The sequence below is a fragment of the Lepidochelys olivacea genome (genome assembly GCF_965140295.1).
Source record: "Lepidochelys olivacea isolate rLepOli2 genome assembly, chromosome: 26".
Classification (NCBI taxonomy): domain Eukaryota; kingdom Metazoa; phylum Chordata; order Testudines; family Cheloniidae; genus Lepidochelys; species Lepidochelys olivacea.
In genome coordinates this window covers 1415655-1429982 of record NC_140436.1, presented here as the reverse complement: position 1 = coordinate 1429982, position 14328 = coordinate 1415655, and the positions used below count along the sequence as shown (strand labels likewise).

Sequence of the window (14328 nt, the reverse complement as noted above, 5' to 3'; positions counted from 1 at the left end):
GTTTTTAAAAGGCCTCAGGACCCAACTCTTTTGAAAAGCTGGCCACTTAATTTGGTGTCTTAATGAGAGCTGAGCTCTTGAAAATCTGGCCCCATGTAACTTAGGTGAACAATTATATAGAATGGCAAATAGCTTGCAAGCAGCCCACAGGCTGAAATACGTTAGCATAAACTAGCAATTAGATCATTCAAAATAAGAAAAATAGCTGTGAAAAAGCCAAATCCAGCCATGGATAATCCACTTAAAGAAAAAGAGGCTCCATTCACCAGATAAATTGTTTACTGAGAATAGTTCATCCAACTCTTTTCCGACCCAGAAAGTTTGCATACGGCTGCTGCATTATGTACACGTATTTATGATTGCATCTAAGCGACAGAAATGATAAAAACTGCGTTCACCACCATGCATCCAGTCACACCTGGGTGACTAGTTGACTAGGAAACATGACCTTGTGAGCTAAAAAGGAGCCACCTAAGCAGAGGGTAACTGAAGCTGCACCCACCTAAAAAGACATTTTAAAGGATATCATGAAGTGCCTCTAAACCTGTCACCTGCTTGGGTTGAATAAGCACCCTTCACTAGGCAGCATGGCTTTGGGTATTTGTCCCCTTTTGCAACCTGTGACGCAATAGTTTCCCCTATAAACCTTGGGCCTGATTCTCCACTGCCCTGTACCTTGCACAGTCATGCGCCTCGGTACATTGGGAATGTAAAAGGCTAGCCAGTCACCCTGGTAGACTTTTATACCCACTTTGCGCTTGTTATAAATGACCTCACAAGGTGCATGGCAATGGAGACCCAGACCCCCTTGACTCCTGGGTAACAGTGCACAGGTCTCCTGTTCTAAGGCTTGGGGTCCTGAGGCCAAGAGGACTGAGTTCAGGGAGCACATGACAGAGGGGTCATGTGACTCCAGGTTGGCAGTGATGCCTGCTATAAATGGAGGCAGTCTACCCCCAATAGTGGGGGATGTAGCTAGGACATGGAAGGTGGGGTGTCCTATAATGGCTGGGACAGGTTTCCTACTGGGCAGGGAAGTGCCCTCCCCAGTTTGGAGAAAGTGGGGTAAGTCTCTGAGGCTAAATGTGCTGTTTTACTTACCTGGAGACTTTTGCGGCTTCTGTTATTTAAGGAAACCTGCAGTGAGGAAAAGGCTATGGGACCTGACTGGAGTATTTAGACTATCCCAGGTAGTGAATCTGTCCACCAATGTACATCCAGTCGGTGCATGTTCTTTATCTGTGAGTTCACACTGCTTCTTGGGACAAGGGCTGTCTTCTGTGTGGGTACTGTAATAACAAACCCCGATGATGATTCTGAGTTTTCCTGAGGGAGGAGGTAGGCGAGGGGTGGTTTGTTCTGACTGTCACCAGCAGAGATGATGTCCAGAGGCAGACACGAATCAGCCAGCTGGGGGAAGGGGAAGCAAGGAGAAAAAAATACAGTTCTTTGAATGATTTGCTGTGGCGTGATTAATTCCTGATCACTGCCCCTCATCTCAGACACCCACCCCACTCTAACTGCACGCAGCCAAACAGATCCTTCTGCCCAGATCCAGGTCTGGTGTAACAGCGCTGAAGTACATAGAACTGGTATCTAGGATCCCACGCTCTTGCAAGCAGCTCTTGGGGGTGGTTGAGAGGGAGAGCTGGAGAGGGAGCGCAGGGGTTCTCTCCAGAAGTAATAACACATTCTGGGTTACAGTTTCCATGAGATGTTTGGGTCTGTTGCAGGGCTGTATCTCAACAGCAAAATATTTGTGAGAGGATGGAACTGTCGAGATGATAAACCAGGAAGGAAAAGCTCACGCCCCTGGAAGGGGCATTGAGAGGAACTCAAGGCTTGAAGGCTTTGCCATGGCCAATAGGCAAAAGCCAGTATCTGTGGCTGGGACTGTGAAACTGCCAAGGAGTTGCATGTTCCATATAATCTCATTTAATGTGTGGTTTGAAAGCAGGCTATGAAAACAATAGCTCCTTCACCCACGGCTGGGCTCCCTGGGTGCAACCTTGTGCGGAGGTGGAAGTCTTAAGTGGCACTTAGGCATGTTCTGCTCCTCTGCCTGGCGGTGTACTTCACCCAGCCAGAGATAAGCACGTGCTTGGTGCTGAGTAGGGATGGACTTATGCACATGCTTAAATGCTCTGCTGAACAGGGCCCGTGCCTCGCTCTGCAATATTCTGCAATGGGTCAGTGCCTACTCTTGATTGCAGCCAACGTGGTTCTTATCTGCCTCTCAGGAAGTGCAGGCCCCGAATATGGTCAGACAACAATGAACACGCACGGTTGCAGTAAGAGCAGTTGGGTGATGTCTTCAGCATGGAAGGGAAAAAAACTTGTTCTAAAAATGACCCAGACCACAGGAAATTCTTAGGGGTGAAGCAAATATTTTAAGTAATAACAAGATTTCATCTAATGTGCTCCAGATAGTGCATAATAGGTTTTCAAAACTACTGTCCATTCTCTAAAAAAGTAAGATGTGGGGAGTTGGAGATTGTTACTTACGTTGCTTGGAAAAATACTCAAAATCTCATCAGAATTTCTGACTTGGGTCTCTGCAAAACTGCTCCACGGAGAAAGAAAACATTTATCACACAGTTTCTGTGCAAGTTCACTCTGGCCGTTACAGAACCAGGAGCCCTCTGCATGAGGAACAGATCTATTCAATTGCATAAAGAAAGGTTATTTGCCGTAGTGGAGGAGGTGTCTAGGGCGAATTAGGCATTGGCTCAATAACTGTTCTAGCCTTATACATGATGTATTGCCTTCCGCTTTACAAACAACAAAGAAAGCCTTCTGGGGGTGGGGTGGGAAGAATGCTTTGTTCAGTGAGATTCAGGAAGATAGGAATGGGCTCATTACTTCATCAATAACGGAACATAGCGTCTCAAACTGCTTTCACAGGTATGTCCACTCTAAACTGCATTTTTGCAACATTTTAATGAAGTACACATGAGTGACAGTAGAGGCGTGTATTAAAAGTGACGTTAGGTAGCATTTCACTGCTACCCAACCAGCTATATTGACATTGTTCACTCTTCCAGCCCCATTTTCATGAACAACAACATGGAGCAATCTCATAAATAATCCCAGTCATTTTTGGCTTTCAGTTGCATTTTGTCACCAAGTAAAACTTTATGGTCCTCAATTCCACACTGGGGAAATACTGGCCATCACATCACAGGCAGTTTGCTGATGTAATATGCTATACAGGTTTTTGGGGTGGTATTTTTTGTTTGTTTGTTTGCCTTTCAAGCAGACAGCCAGTATCACAGTAGGAGGGTCCTGATTCAGGAACCCCTGGTATGATTCACTGATTTGTTGTAGAATTATTTTTCAGCTGCGGATGCAACCTGCAAATTCTGCGGTGGGTTGATGCATATATCCCAGTGGATTTTAAAGGAAAGGCAGGTGCAACCTGAGACCATGATTGTGCAAGGTGTCAGCACTGGATTAACTCGATGTGCATTCACTGGACGGAACTACTCATGTGCCCTAATGTTTTCTAAGGAGTGGGGCCTGAATTATGTGTCAAAATGTAACTGCATCATTACAGTGGAGATTTTAATCATGCACAAGTCAGGAAGCGGATGAGATTCCCAGAGCAACTTTTAAATCTGCCCCCTTCTGTTTGTGCATCACCATGACATCTTTCATGACATGAGCCGCACACAGCTGTAAGAACTGGTGAAAAGTGGTTTGGAAAACAAAACGCAACCACCCCCAAACAAAACTGGTTCATGGGGTTTAGCAGTCCTGAGATTTTTTATTTCAGCAGATTTCCCGTGCGGAGCCACGTTCATTGACGCTGAAGCCTGGGACACCCCCAAAAGTCGCGGCTGCTGAATGAAAACCACAGGTGCTGACCCTGGCTACGGATACGTGTGTGGACTGGGGCGGGCAGGGTAAAGCCAGGGCGATGCCAGAAGGCGCGGGACAAGCATGACAAAAAAATTGGTGCAAATCTACACTTTTTTGCCCGGGGTGAGACTGTATTTGTACAATCACCCCCCCTCCCCCGGGCTGGCGACGCGCTCGGCTGCAGGCAGCGGGCTCGGCCAGGGCCTCTGGGTCTGCCCCACAGAGCGGGGGCAGGTCTCTAGCGCTCCCGGGGCGCGCAGCGCTCCCGCACCCTGAGCGCACCCAGCCGGCTCCCGGCCCCGGCACTCACATCCGGGGCTGGGTTTGCTGCGGACGCGAAGCGTAAAAATTAACCCGGAAAAAACGAGGCGCCGGAGCCACACGCCCCCGGCTCCCGATGTGATCGCAGCGCCGGAGCCGCGCGGAGCCCGCAGCGCCCGGCTGGCCATGCCCCGGGGGCGCAGCCCCAGCCCCCGACGCCGCCCGCAGACGCCGCTGGGTGAGTGGGGAGCGGCGCCCAGGCGCGGGGCGCCCCGGAGGGGTGCAGGAGCGTCCCCCGGGGGGGTGCCCGAGCCGGGGGGTGGATGGAGGCGACGCGGGGCTGCCGGGAGGGGAGCGCCCTGGGCAGGGGTGAGAGTTTGGGAGGCACCCCGGGAAGGGAGGGGTGCAATGGGCCGAGCGCCCCTGGGCGGCGGGGTCTGGGTGCTGGGGGGTCGGAGCTCAGCGCCTGACTGCAGCTCCTGGGGACCGAACATCCCCGGGGCGCACGGCGCTGCCTGTCTGGAGCCTGCCCCAGGAGGTGCCTCTGCGCGGCCCGGGCAGCGCCGGGAAAGGCCTTTGTGGCCGCGGGGCATCGCGGAGCCGCCTGGGTTCCCTGGGCGCTGAGCACCCTCCCCCGAGGTTTTTAGTTAGCGACGCCTGGCTCAAGCTGGAAAGAGGCTGGAATGACTCTGTGTGCCAAGGCCTCCCACTGGGGGTATTTCTGTGGAGCCCCCACGGTGCCTCTGCTCACAGACAAAGTCCTGTCTCTTTGATACTCTCTGCAGTTTGAGCTGATTCTCAGAAGAGTTTGTCGCTGTGCACGTGGCCCACTGAAGACCACAAAGGGCTTTTTATGCCCAGGCATCCTTCAGGGAGCTTGCAAAGGGTGCCGTATGCTGCCCGGAGTTTCGACAGGGAACTGGGGCTGGTTATGTACTGGAATTCAAGAGGGGTTTTTGGTTTAGCGTCTTAAGAGGTATGTTCATGTGTGGTCAGAGAAGACCATGTAAGATCCTTGTGAAGGTTTTATTCAACTATGTGGTCTATTCTGATCCTTACTCTGCACACTGTATTCCTGCCTTGGGTCTGAACCAGGGCTCATGGGTACGAATTAGTCTTTCCATGACTTCAGAGGACTTTGGGTCTGGCCCATAGAAAGGATTTCAAGTGCCTGACTGCCATTAGCACTAATGGGAGTTAAAGGCAGTAGGTGTCTTGGTCTCTTTTCAGTATGTTGCTATCTTGTATACAGAGGAAGCTGTCAGCATTCTTATGGGGTTCTGTCCCAAAAGGGAAAAGTCACCATGGGGTTGGTTTGTCAGTCTTGGAATATTGCAAGAACCTTTTCTTAGCAGCTCCTGGACGCAGAGCCTGAATCCATAGCGAAAGACCTCTGCAGTTTCATGATTCATAATCAATAACAATTTGCTGTGTTTCTCTGGCACTCTAACCTTCCCAACGCAGAATATTTACAGGTGGGAAAACTGAAGCAGAGAGGTTAAGGCCCACATTTTCAATGGTGTCCACTGACTTTTGTGTGTCTCAGATTGTTGGCACCCAAAATCTTGGGCCTAAGTGACTAATACATGGTCAGTGGGAAAGGCAGGATGAGATCCTGGGTCCAGAATCCCAGTCTCCTGGTTAGTTTCACTAGATCAAGTTGCCTCTGACAATTCTTTTATGAACAGAATGATGCTGTAATGACATAGTTTAACCTCACTACTGTCAGGCCTTCCTTTGAGCCGGTTAATTGTTTAATAAATACAAATGTTTGCAATTAACATGAGTTTGATTGCTGAACCTATTCCGCAGAATATTTACATCTGTTCTCCTGTTCACCTGCCCTTCCTCTGGAAACTGTCAGCATTCTGTGAGTTAATGGGGAGAATTTTGTGAGCTCTCTTTAGTGAGCATAGATAAAAGGAAGTGGAGTTTGCAGATGTGGTAATGTCATAAAAGGTCTAAACGATCATCCGTCATAGCGTAGCGTGTTTTAATAACTGTGTACTAGGTGGTGCCTTGGGAACTGTTGATGCTTTGTGGAAGAGTGGGTATAATTTGGTGGCCCAAGACAGCAGTGGAGCTAAAGTAGTCCCGTGTAATCTCACATTTAAACTCCTGAGAGAGGGAAACTGTCTCTGTTGTCTGTAAGAAAAGCATTGACTATGCTGTAGATCCAGGTACCAAGGTGACAAGCCCAGTACAAATAGTTAAAAAGGTAGATAGATCCATGTTGACAGTGATGCTGTTTCCTTGGAGTGGATCCAGTATCTTGGTTCCCATTATTTTCAAGGATACCAAGTGCAGAGGCTCTCAGTGTCTGGTGCCAGCAGAATACCCATTTATTGCACAGCATATGACTCTTCCATTTACAAATCCCTAAACTCTGTAGTCCCTTGCAGTGTGATCTCCTGCACTGTGCCCTAGATTGACCTAGCTGTGTCATACTGGACCATCTAAGGGCTTGTCTATATGGGGGCATCCAGAAAGTTAATCCAAATTAACTAACGGTGTTAATTTGAAGTGGATTAGCTATACTGAATTAAATCCCTGTGTGGATGGTGTTTTAATTTGGTTTAGTTTAATTCACTTAGGAAGTGAAGGCCGCTTTAATTCTGAATCATGGTATTCCCACAGGGATTTAATGTGGTTTAACTAATTCACTTCACATTCACACCCTTAATTAATTTGGATTAATTTTCCTGTATATCCACATGTATGTGGTTTTGTTGTAGCCATGCTGGTCCCAGGATATTAGAGAGACAAGGTGCGGGAGGTAATATATTTTATTGGACCAACTTCTGTTGGTGAGAGAGACAAGCTCTTGAGCTTCTGAGGAAGAGCTCTGTGTCAACTCAAAAGCTTGTCTTTCACTAACAAAAGTTGGTGCAATAAAATATATTCTCTCCCCCACCTCGTCTCTCTAATGTACATGTAGACACACCCTAATTTATCGAATGGCTACTTTGCACTGTCATTTTAGGAACACCAAGTCTGAAGATTTCTTTTTTCTTAATATGCTTTTTGCTCTAAGAGTTGCATTGATGATGATGCTGTTCAGCGCCGCTGAAGCGGGATGAAAAAGTGAAGAAACCCCTGTAATGTTGCATCTCAGGACAAAACGAGGGAAAAGCATCCCTCTCTTTGATAACTGAGATTTTGGGATTCAGTTCCTGGGAACTCTGCCCCCGCGCAGCATCACAGGTCATTGAGTTGACAGTAACTGTAATTGGGTTTGAATGTGATTTGAATGATTCCCTTTCCATTTTATAACTCCTGGTGAGGCTGTTTTATTCAGGGAGCAATGCCATACTCTTCCTGTATCCTGGGTGGAAATCAGAGAGGTTGGTTGTCTTGTGCTGGAAATCTTTTCCAGTAAGTTCTTTACTGGGTCATCACATTAGTTGAACCAGGCCAGGGTTGTGTTGTTTTGGGGGTATTTTGGTGTGGCTTTTGTTTTTGTTTGTTTTTTTTTTTGGAAGGGGGTGAATTTATGAATATTTTGCTCCTCTAACTGTGTTGAAAAGGCAATAGACGGAAAGAATCCCAGAAAGCAAGAGAACTTCATTCTGTGTTGTGTTGACATAAATTGGAACCAGTAATGAGATCCTAAGGGCCTAATTCCACTGCTAGTCTTGGGAAATTCTTTAAAATCAGTGTTAGATTTCAGACTGGCTTCCAGAAATCCAATTGAAACTTCTCCCATAAACTGTGACTTCATGTGCTCAGTATCATTATCCTGTTCATAATTTATAATGTATGTAATCTAAAGTTATAACGGGACATGCTCTTCGGATTGCTAGGCCTTCAGGGAGTCATTAGCAGTTCTAAATTATGTTAAGTAGTTGTAAAGCATAAGTACAACTGAGTTTTTTCCCCTTTTTGCAGTCAGTTCTTTGTGTCTCAGACGGTGCTGTCTTCCACTGTTGTAGGATACAGAAAATATAAATATGTATCATCTGTTCCAGCTTGTGTGGTTGCTCCAGTGATGGTCAGTTCTTTGTTCTAATAATTGAGGAACAGAAGTAATTGGTTACTGAGTTTCAGGCAAAGGTTCTGGCCATGAATTAAGATGCCTTCAAATCATCGTTGACTCTGCTAGCCTTATCCTGTGATTCTTCCCTTGTTAAAAAGGACAGGAGTACTTGCGGCACCTTAGAGACTAACACATTTATTAGAGCATAAGCTTTCGTGGGCTACAGCCCACTTCATCGGATGCATCGAATGGAATATATAGTAAGTAGTATATATCTTACTGTATGTTCCATTCGATGCATCTGATGAAGTGGGCTGTAGCCCACGAAAGCTTATGCTCTAATAAATGTGTTAGTCTCTAAGGTGCCGCAAATACTCCTGTTCTTTTTGCGGATAAAGACTAACACGGCTGCTACTCTGATTTCCTCATTATCGTGTCTTAAACCTGTTTCAGGGTTGTGAACTCATGGTGGGTAACAGTATTTCTATGCAAATATGCATGTGGTAGGAAATGCTACAGTAGAACAGGTCAATGGTATGTTCAGTCTAGTGTTCTCTCTCCGGCAGTGAACAATGTTGGATGTGAAATATGAAGGTGTAAACTTCCCAGAATGCATCTAACTGTACAGCCAGTTGACTAAGTTGTACAGTGCTTTGAAGGTGTCAGGTGCTACATAAGTGCTGAATATTATAACAAGACTAAACTTTGTTGGGAAAACTCTTCCTGACTCCGGCCGGATTTCTGGAGCTGGAAGATGGGAAAACCCCCACCTAGTGGAACTGCAGATGCTATTCTTATTTTGAGCTTATGGGAAAAAGAAACTGTGGATGGTTCTAAAGAGACAGGTGGATAAGTGCAACTTCTGTCCTGCAGCATACTGGAAAATGGATCACTGTAACCAGAGTAAGGGGTTTGCATGATGATTGCCTCCCTATAGCATGCTAAAAAAGAGTACATTCCAGAACTTAAAGCTCAGCGTGATCATTATCTCATCTGCCCACTGATTTTTGTATCTCAAAGTGCAATCTAAGGTTGGTCACTGTCACCTTTTCCTGTGCAGGAGCTGAGCATCTGAGTATTCTTGATCAAGCTCGTGTTAATTGAGGCAGAGCAAAACCATAAGAAACAGCAGCATTTTTGACCAGCCTTTCACATAACACTGCAGAGGAAGGGGTTCTGCAGCCCAGAAGTGCCTGGTGCTCGAGTTTCGTTAATTTGTTATCGCCTGTTAGTACTGTGATACAGCTGCCCTTTATCTCTGTTAGTAAAGTCGATTTCTTTACACTTTGTACTAACTCTGTGGTTTAAGGGCCTTGACTAAAGACTGAGATTCATAAAATAATTTGCATCTTTATAAGGGTCACTTCCAAGTAGAGTTTGGCTACTGCTCACAGGTGCTGCTGAGTTGTAACTGTACCGTTTTAAGGGCCCCATGACTATGGGAATGTCACTTGTCTGGACTTGTCAGGGAACGGCCTTACTGAACAACTTTGTAAACACCTGACAAGCAGTGTATTGCTAATACACACGCTCTGCAACTTGATAGCACCTGGCTAATCAGCTCTTTCATTTTGGGCCTAACCTGCCCCCTTGCTCAGCACCTTACTTCATGAGTGGTCACGTTCATTTCAGTGGGGTGACTTGTGGAGCCAGCCTGAGGTAAAGCTGGCAGAACTGGGCCCTGAGCTTGTTCCTGGTGGAATTGATGGGCCACATGTCTTCCCAGCTTCCTCACCAGATGGTGTGTGTGTCTCCTTTTTCCTCCCCTTCTGAAACACCATGACCTGTCTTACTTTTTATTTGCAGCAGCATTTCTGAAGCCCAGTCTACACACACAGACCAGCTGAACTGAAGGTATGGTTTTAAATTGGTGCAAACTCCTGTGTGGACACTCTTATTTCTGTTGATCTGAAATCAGTCAGGATTTGATTTAAGCTGAACCATATCAGTGTGCTCTGAAACAAAAATAAGGGTCCACACAGGGATTTGTGCTGCTTTAACTATATCGGTTTAAAATCATACCTTTAGTTAAACTGGAACAGCTTCTCCATGTCAGCAGAGCCTGGGAAAGCCAGTGCTGTCCTCCTGCCTTGGCCTGGGCCCAGTGTTTGTATTTAACAGTGCTCTGCTATGATATTTATTGTCATGTGTCTAGAGGCAATGGCTTAATATATTAATAATTAACGTTGATTCCAAATCTGTTTCACAGTATCCTTTATTCTGTCTGGGCCAAATGGCTAATCTGATTCTAATGACATCCAAAGGTCTTCATAATTTTCGGTGTGTTGCCTTCTCTCTCTCTCACTCGTGCCAGCAAGCCAGACTACCCACGCTCTGCCCTTCAGCCTTTGGTCTCTTCAGAGTAAGACTGCTCAAATTCCCCTAAGTCAATAGGAGTTTACTAGGAGGTGACCTTTGTCAAAACAGCCCCCTGTCTCTGCTGGGTGCTGCTTCCAGGCCAGTCAAGTCTCCCTGGTCGCTTCCCACCCTGCTTCTGAATGTGATACATGGCTCCAAACGCTGGTGCTGAAAATATGAATAGATGACAGCAGACATTTTATTCTCTGTCCCATCTGTCTAACTACTGGACAGTACGTTTCTACAGGGGTGCCCCCTGAAACCACCCATCACAATTTTTAAGGTAAAAAATCGTATTTTCTCCTTATCTGTAGAAGACCTTTATTTGTGCTGCCCATTTCGGTGGGGCTTACATGGGCTGCCTTTCACGCTCCTGCTAGTTCACAGCCAGACTCCACCTGTGGCGTATTTGATATACGAGATATAGGTCACCTCCCATTCCATCCACCAAGAGTCACAGTAATTACGAGGCTTCTCGCCCAAGGCATTTCTGAGATATGGTGCCTTTTCAGCTACCTACATACAGCGTCTGATTCTCCACTGCTCTTCACCTTGTGTTGGGACATGGACCAGTGCAAAGTGGGTAGCGTCTTGTGCCAACTCTACATGTATGTAAATGGCGACAGTGTGCAAGGCAGTGGAGAATCAGTCCCATAGACCACATCTGCAGTGAGCTCCACCTTAAAGGGCCTGATTCTCCATTGCCCCAGTCGTTCACACCCTGCAGATTGAGTGTGAGGCTCTGCCACTCTAGACTGGTGGGGCTTTGCACCCACTTTGCAGTTACTGTAAATGACAGTGTTGCAAGGTGACGAAGAGCTAGGTCCCAAATCTTCCTCCCTTGCACCAGCACCAGTTGCGGGTGCTCGTAGAGACCAGACGCCAGGGTTCTAACCATCACGCTGTCAAACCTGGCATCTTGTTCTTCTCTCTCACTGACTTTCTCAGGGGTCTCTCTCTGTGGTATCTGAGCTCTTGGCCAGCAGGGAGGGAGGTTCTTTCTCTGTAGGGCTGAATCTTCCCAGATTCTTATGGCTCTTTTTGAAAAACTCTCAACTTCTCCAAAAGGACAGTTTGTTCCTGCTCAGACTGCAACTGTTGAGCTCTCCTTGTTCAGCCATGCTCTGTCCCTTTGCAGAACAATGTTCCTGTAGGGCACAGGAGCCCTGAGGCTCGGTGGCAGATGCTGGGCCCTGAGGAACAAAGGTAGTGTTGGAAGGTGTTTGTGGCTCGAGTGGATTTAGTGACACGTTTTTACCCAGAGAGGACTGATCATTGCTGACTTGCTGACTCTGCATCCCAACTACACATGCTTTCTGCAGGAGTTGCAGTTTATTTTCCATTCCCTAGGAGTGAGTGTGTGCGTGCACACACGCTCTCTCTCGCTTTGATTTGAGGCTTTGCAGTTCTCCGGGGCTGAGTGACTTGTGCTTTTCCTGCCACAAAGCTCTCCTGGCTGTTCACCCGTTTGTAATTATTGTTTTGTTTGTTTTGGCCAAGGGCTGCGGGCCTTTGAGTTTGCTGTCTCCTAGATGCCTGTGGAGTAGAAAGGGGGTGGGGTCCTCCTAGGCCTCCTTGCATCACCAGCTGCTGCTCTGTTGCAAGGGATGGTGTCTTGCTCCGTCCTGGGTCCGTTGTTTCTCTTTGGCCTGCTGCTGCTCTGTGACCATCCAGGTGGCCCTTCTGCTGTGACAAGGTGGGGAACAGTGAAGTGTTCTGAGTCCTCTTGCAATAGTGCTGTCGGGCTAGCGAGCAGCTTGTAGTGATTAAGGCCATCTGTAGTTCCTGGAAGCTCCCTGCTCTCTTAACTCCTGCAGTTCCTCAGCTGAGCTATTTTGGTCACTCTGGTCTGTTTTTTTTATTTACCCAGCTTCCGAATGTGTCCAGAATTGTTATGCTGGTGTCTTTGTCTCGCCGTGACCTTGAATTCCTCAGTTTGTGGTGGCCTATCTGCTAATAGCAGAAACATGCAAAGGTGGGGTAGGGTTTGGTTCTGTCCAGTCCCTAGCAGAGGCACCAGGAAGTTTGGATAACAGACTGAATACAATCCCAGGCCTCAGTCCTGCAGCTGACCATGCTGCTGAAACCCTGCTGGGAGCTCCATTGAATCCAACCGCGTTCTGCGTGGGTGTGGGAGCCTGCCAGGATTGAGGCCTGAACCTTCTATTACCTACTTCAACCATCCTGCGATGAGGAGCTCAGCCTCTAGACCAAGCTAAATACCCGGTATCTGTTGTTTAATTTCCTGACGTTTGGGCTGTGAAATGATGTGCAACCTCAAGGAGGTGGAATTTGCACAAATGTTTCCGTTTACGTGTGGCGGGACCAACCTGCTAACGGCCAGTTAAATGTGAAAGTGGAACAGAATAATGTCTGTGTGTCAAATGTAACCCAATCCAACCATCTTCTTCCTCACGCTCAGCTGCTTTAGGCTGCATGCCCAAACCTGGTGACTGAGCTGTCATCCCAGCTCTTGACAGGGAAACAGAAAGGGAGGTGTGTATGAATATGAAGTCAACCTAGAACAGGGAAAGAACACTTCACTGCCATGGCTGCTTAGGGTAGGGGTTGGGAGTACCCTGGCTTCATCGGCAGGCTTTTATGTTTTCTAGGGTGATGCTACAAGAAGCCCGGAATGCCTTATGTGGATCGACAGAATCGTATCTGTGGGTTTCTAGACATTGAAGAAAATGAGACCTGCGGCAAGTTTCTGCGAAGATATTTCATCCTGGACACCCAGGCCAATTGTCTTCTGTGGTATATGGACAATCCCCAGGTGAGGTCCCAGAATGGGCTCCGTGGAGCACTGCAGATCTCCATGGCTTTCATACTTCACAGCTGAAAGGGCTTCTGCTTCCTGATTTATGCTGCATCTGCCCCTCCCACTCAGTGCCTCTTAAGAAGAGGATGCATTTGTTACAAGAGTTCAGTGTTAGGATTTCGCAGCTAGAGCTGGCTTTTCATCATGCAGATCTTTTTTCCCCAGTTACCTTGGACACCTTAGCAGTGCTGCTGGTGTTCAGACTCTAATGATGGGAGTAAACAGGGTTTATTTAGACAGGTTCTGCTATTGAAATCCCAGAAACTGGGATCACGTTTTTTAATTGGCTTCACATTTCCCACCCCCCCTATTTTTCTCTTCCCCCCACCCCCCCATTTTTATTACACCAGCTTCGAGCACTAGTTAAGACAAGCAGAGACCGCAACTTCAGTGCTGGAGAAAGTGGGTTTCCTTGTGCCCGGAACCCTGTCCTTGTCAGCAATCTGGAATGATTTATTTCCCATTCTGATGTTAAAACTGCCACGTAACAGTCTACCAGGATCCCAGTGAGACAAGGTGGGGGAGGTAAGATCTTTTATTGGAACAACTTCTGTTGATGAGCGAGACAAGCTTTCACGCTATACAGAGTTCTTCAGCTCTGTGTAACTCAAAAGCTCGTCTCTTTCACCAAGAGAAGTTAGTTCAGTAAAAGACACTACATCACTCACCTTGTCTCTCTAGGATCCTGGGACCACCGTGGCTACAATAACACTGCAAATATCAGGATCTTGGAGAGGTGAAATCCTCTCTGCAGTTCAATCATTGGGTTGTTTTGGCACAAAACATCCCATCATTAATCTCGTGGGTGTCATAATGGAAAGTCGCCATTTGGATGTCCATTTGTGTCAGATTATCTGATGCCTGTTTCTGGGGAAGCCATGTCCCGTAAAGTTGTCTCGCACCACTAATTTTCCTTGATGCTTTAAGTCACATAGAAGAGATGCCTTTATGGGATGGAGAGAGTGTCTCAAAGGATGTGGTGGTAGGGATAGCAGATTCTATTGTGGCTTTTCATATTCTGTCTTGCCACAACATGGGGTGAATATATTGC

At 47.1% G+C, this 14328-nt stretch overlaps 1 protein-coding gene across 3 annotated transcripts in view; it reads left to right on the top strand.

Moving 5' to 3' along the window:
• The first annotated feature begins 4141 nt into the window (after nt 1-4141).
• The window catches only part of PLEKHA2 (pleckstrin homology domain containing A2), a 50918-nt gene continuing 40731 nt past the window's right edge, over nt 4142-14328 (top strand). Inside the window, exons 1-2 of one of the 3 annotated variants that reach the window (XM_084615266.1) lie at nt 4142-4360; nt 13069-13232. In XM_084615266.1, the coding sequence (XP_084471392.1) occupies nt 13092-13232 (141 nt within the window). In that variant the 5' untranslated portion in view covers nt 4142-4360; nt 13069-13091. Of the gene's footprint in view, nt 4361-11980; nt 12153-13068; nt 13233-14328 lie in introns of those variants that run through there. The other 2 variants (XM_084615264.1, XM_084615265.1) reach the window with 2 other exon arrangements.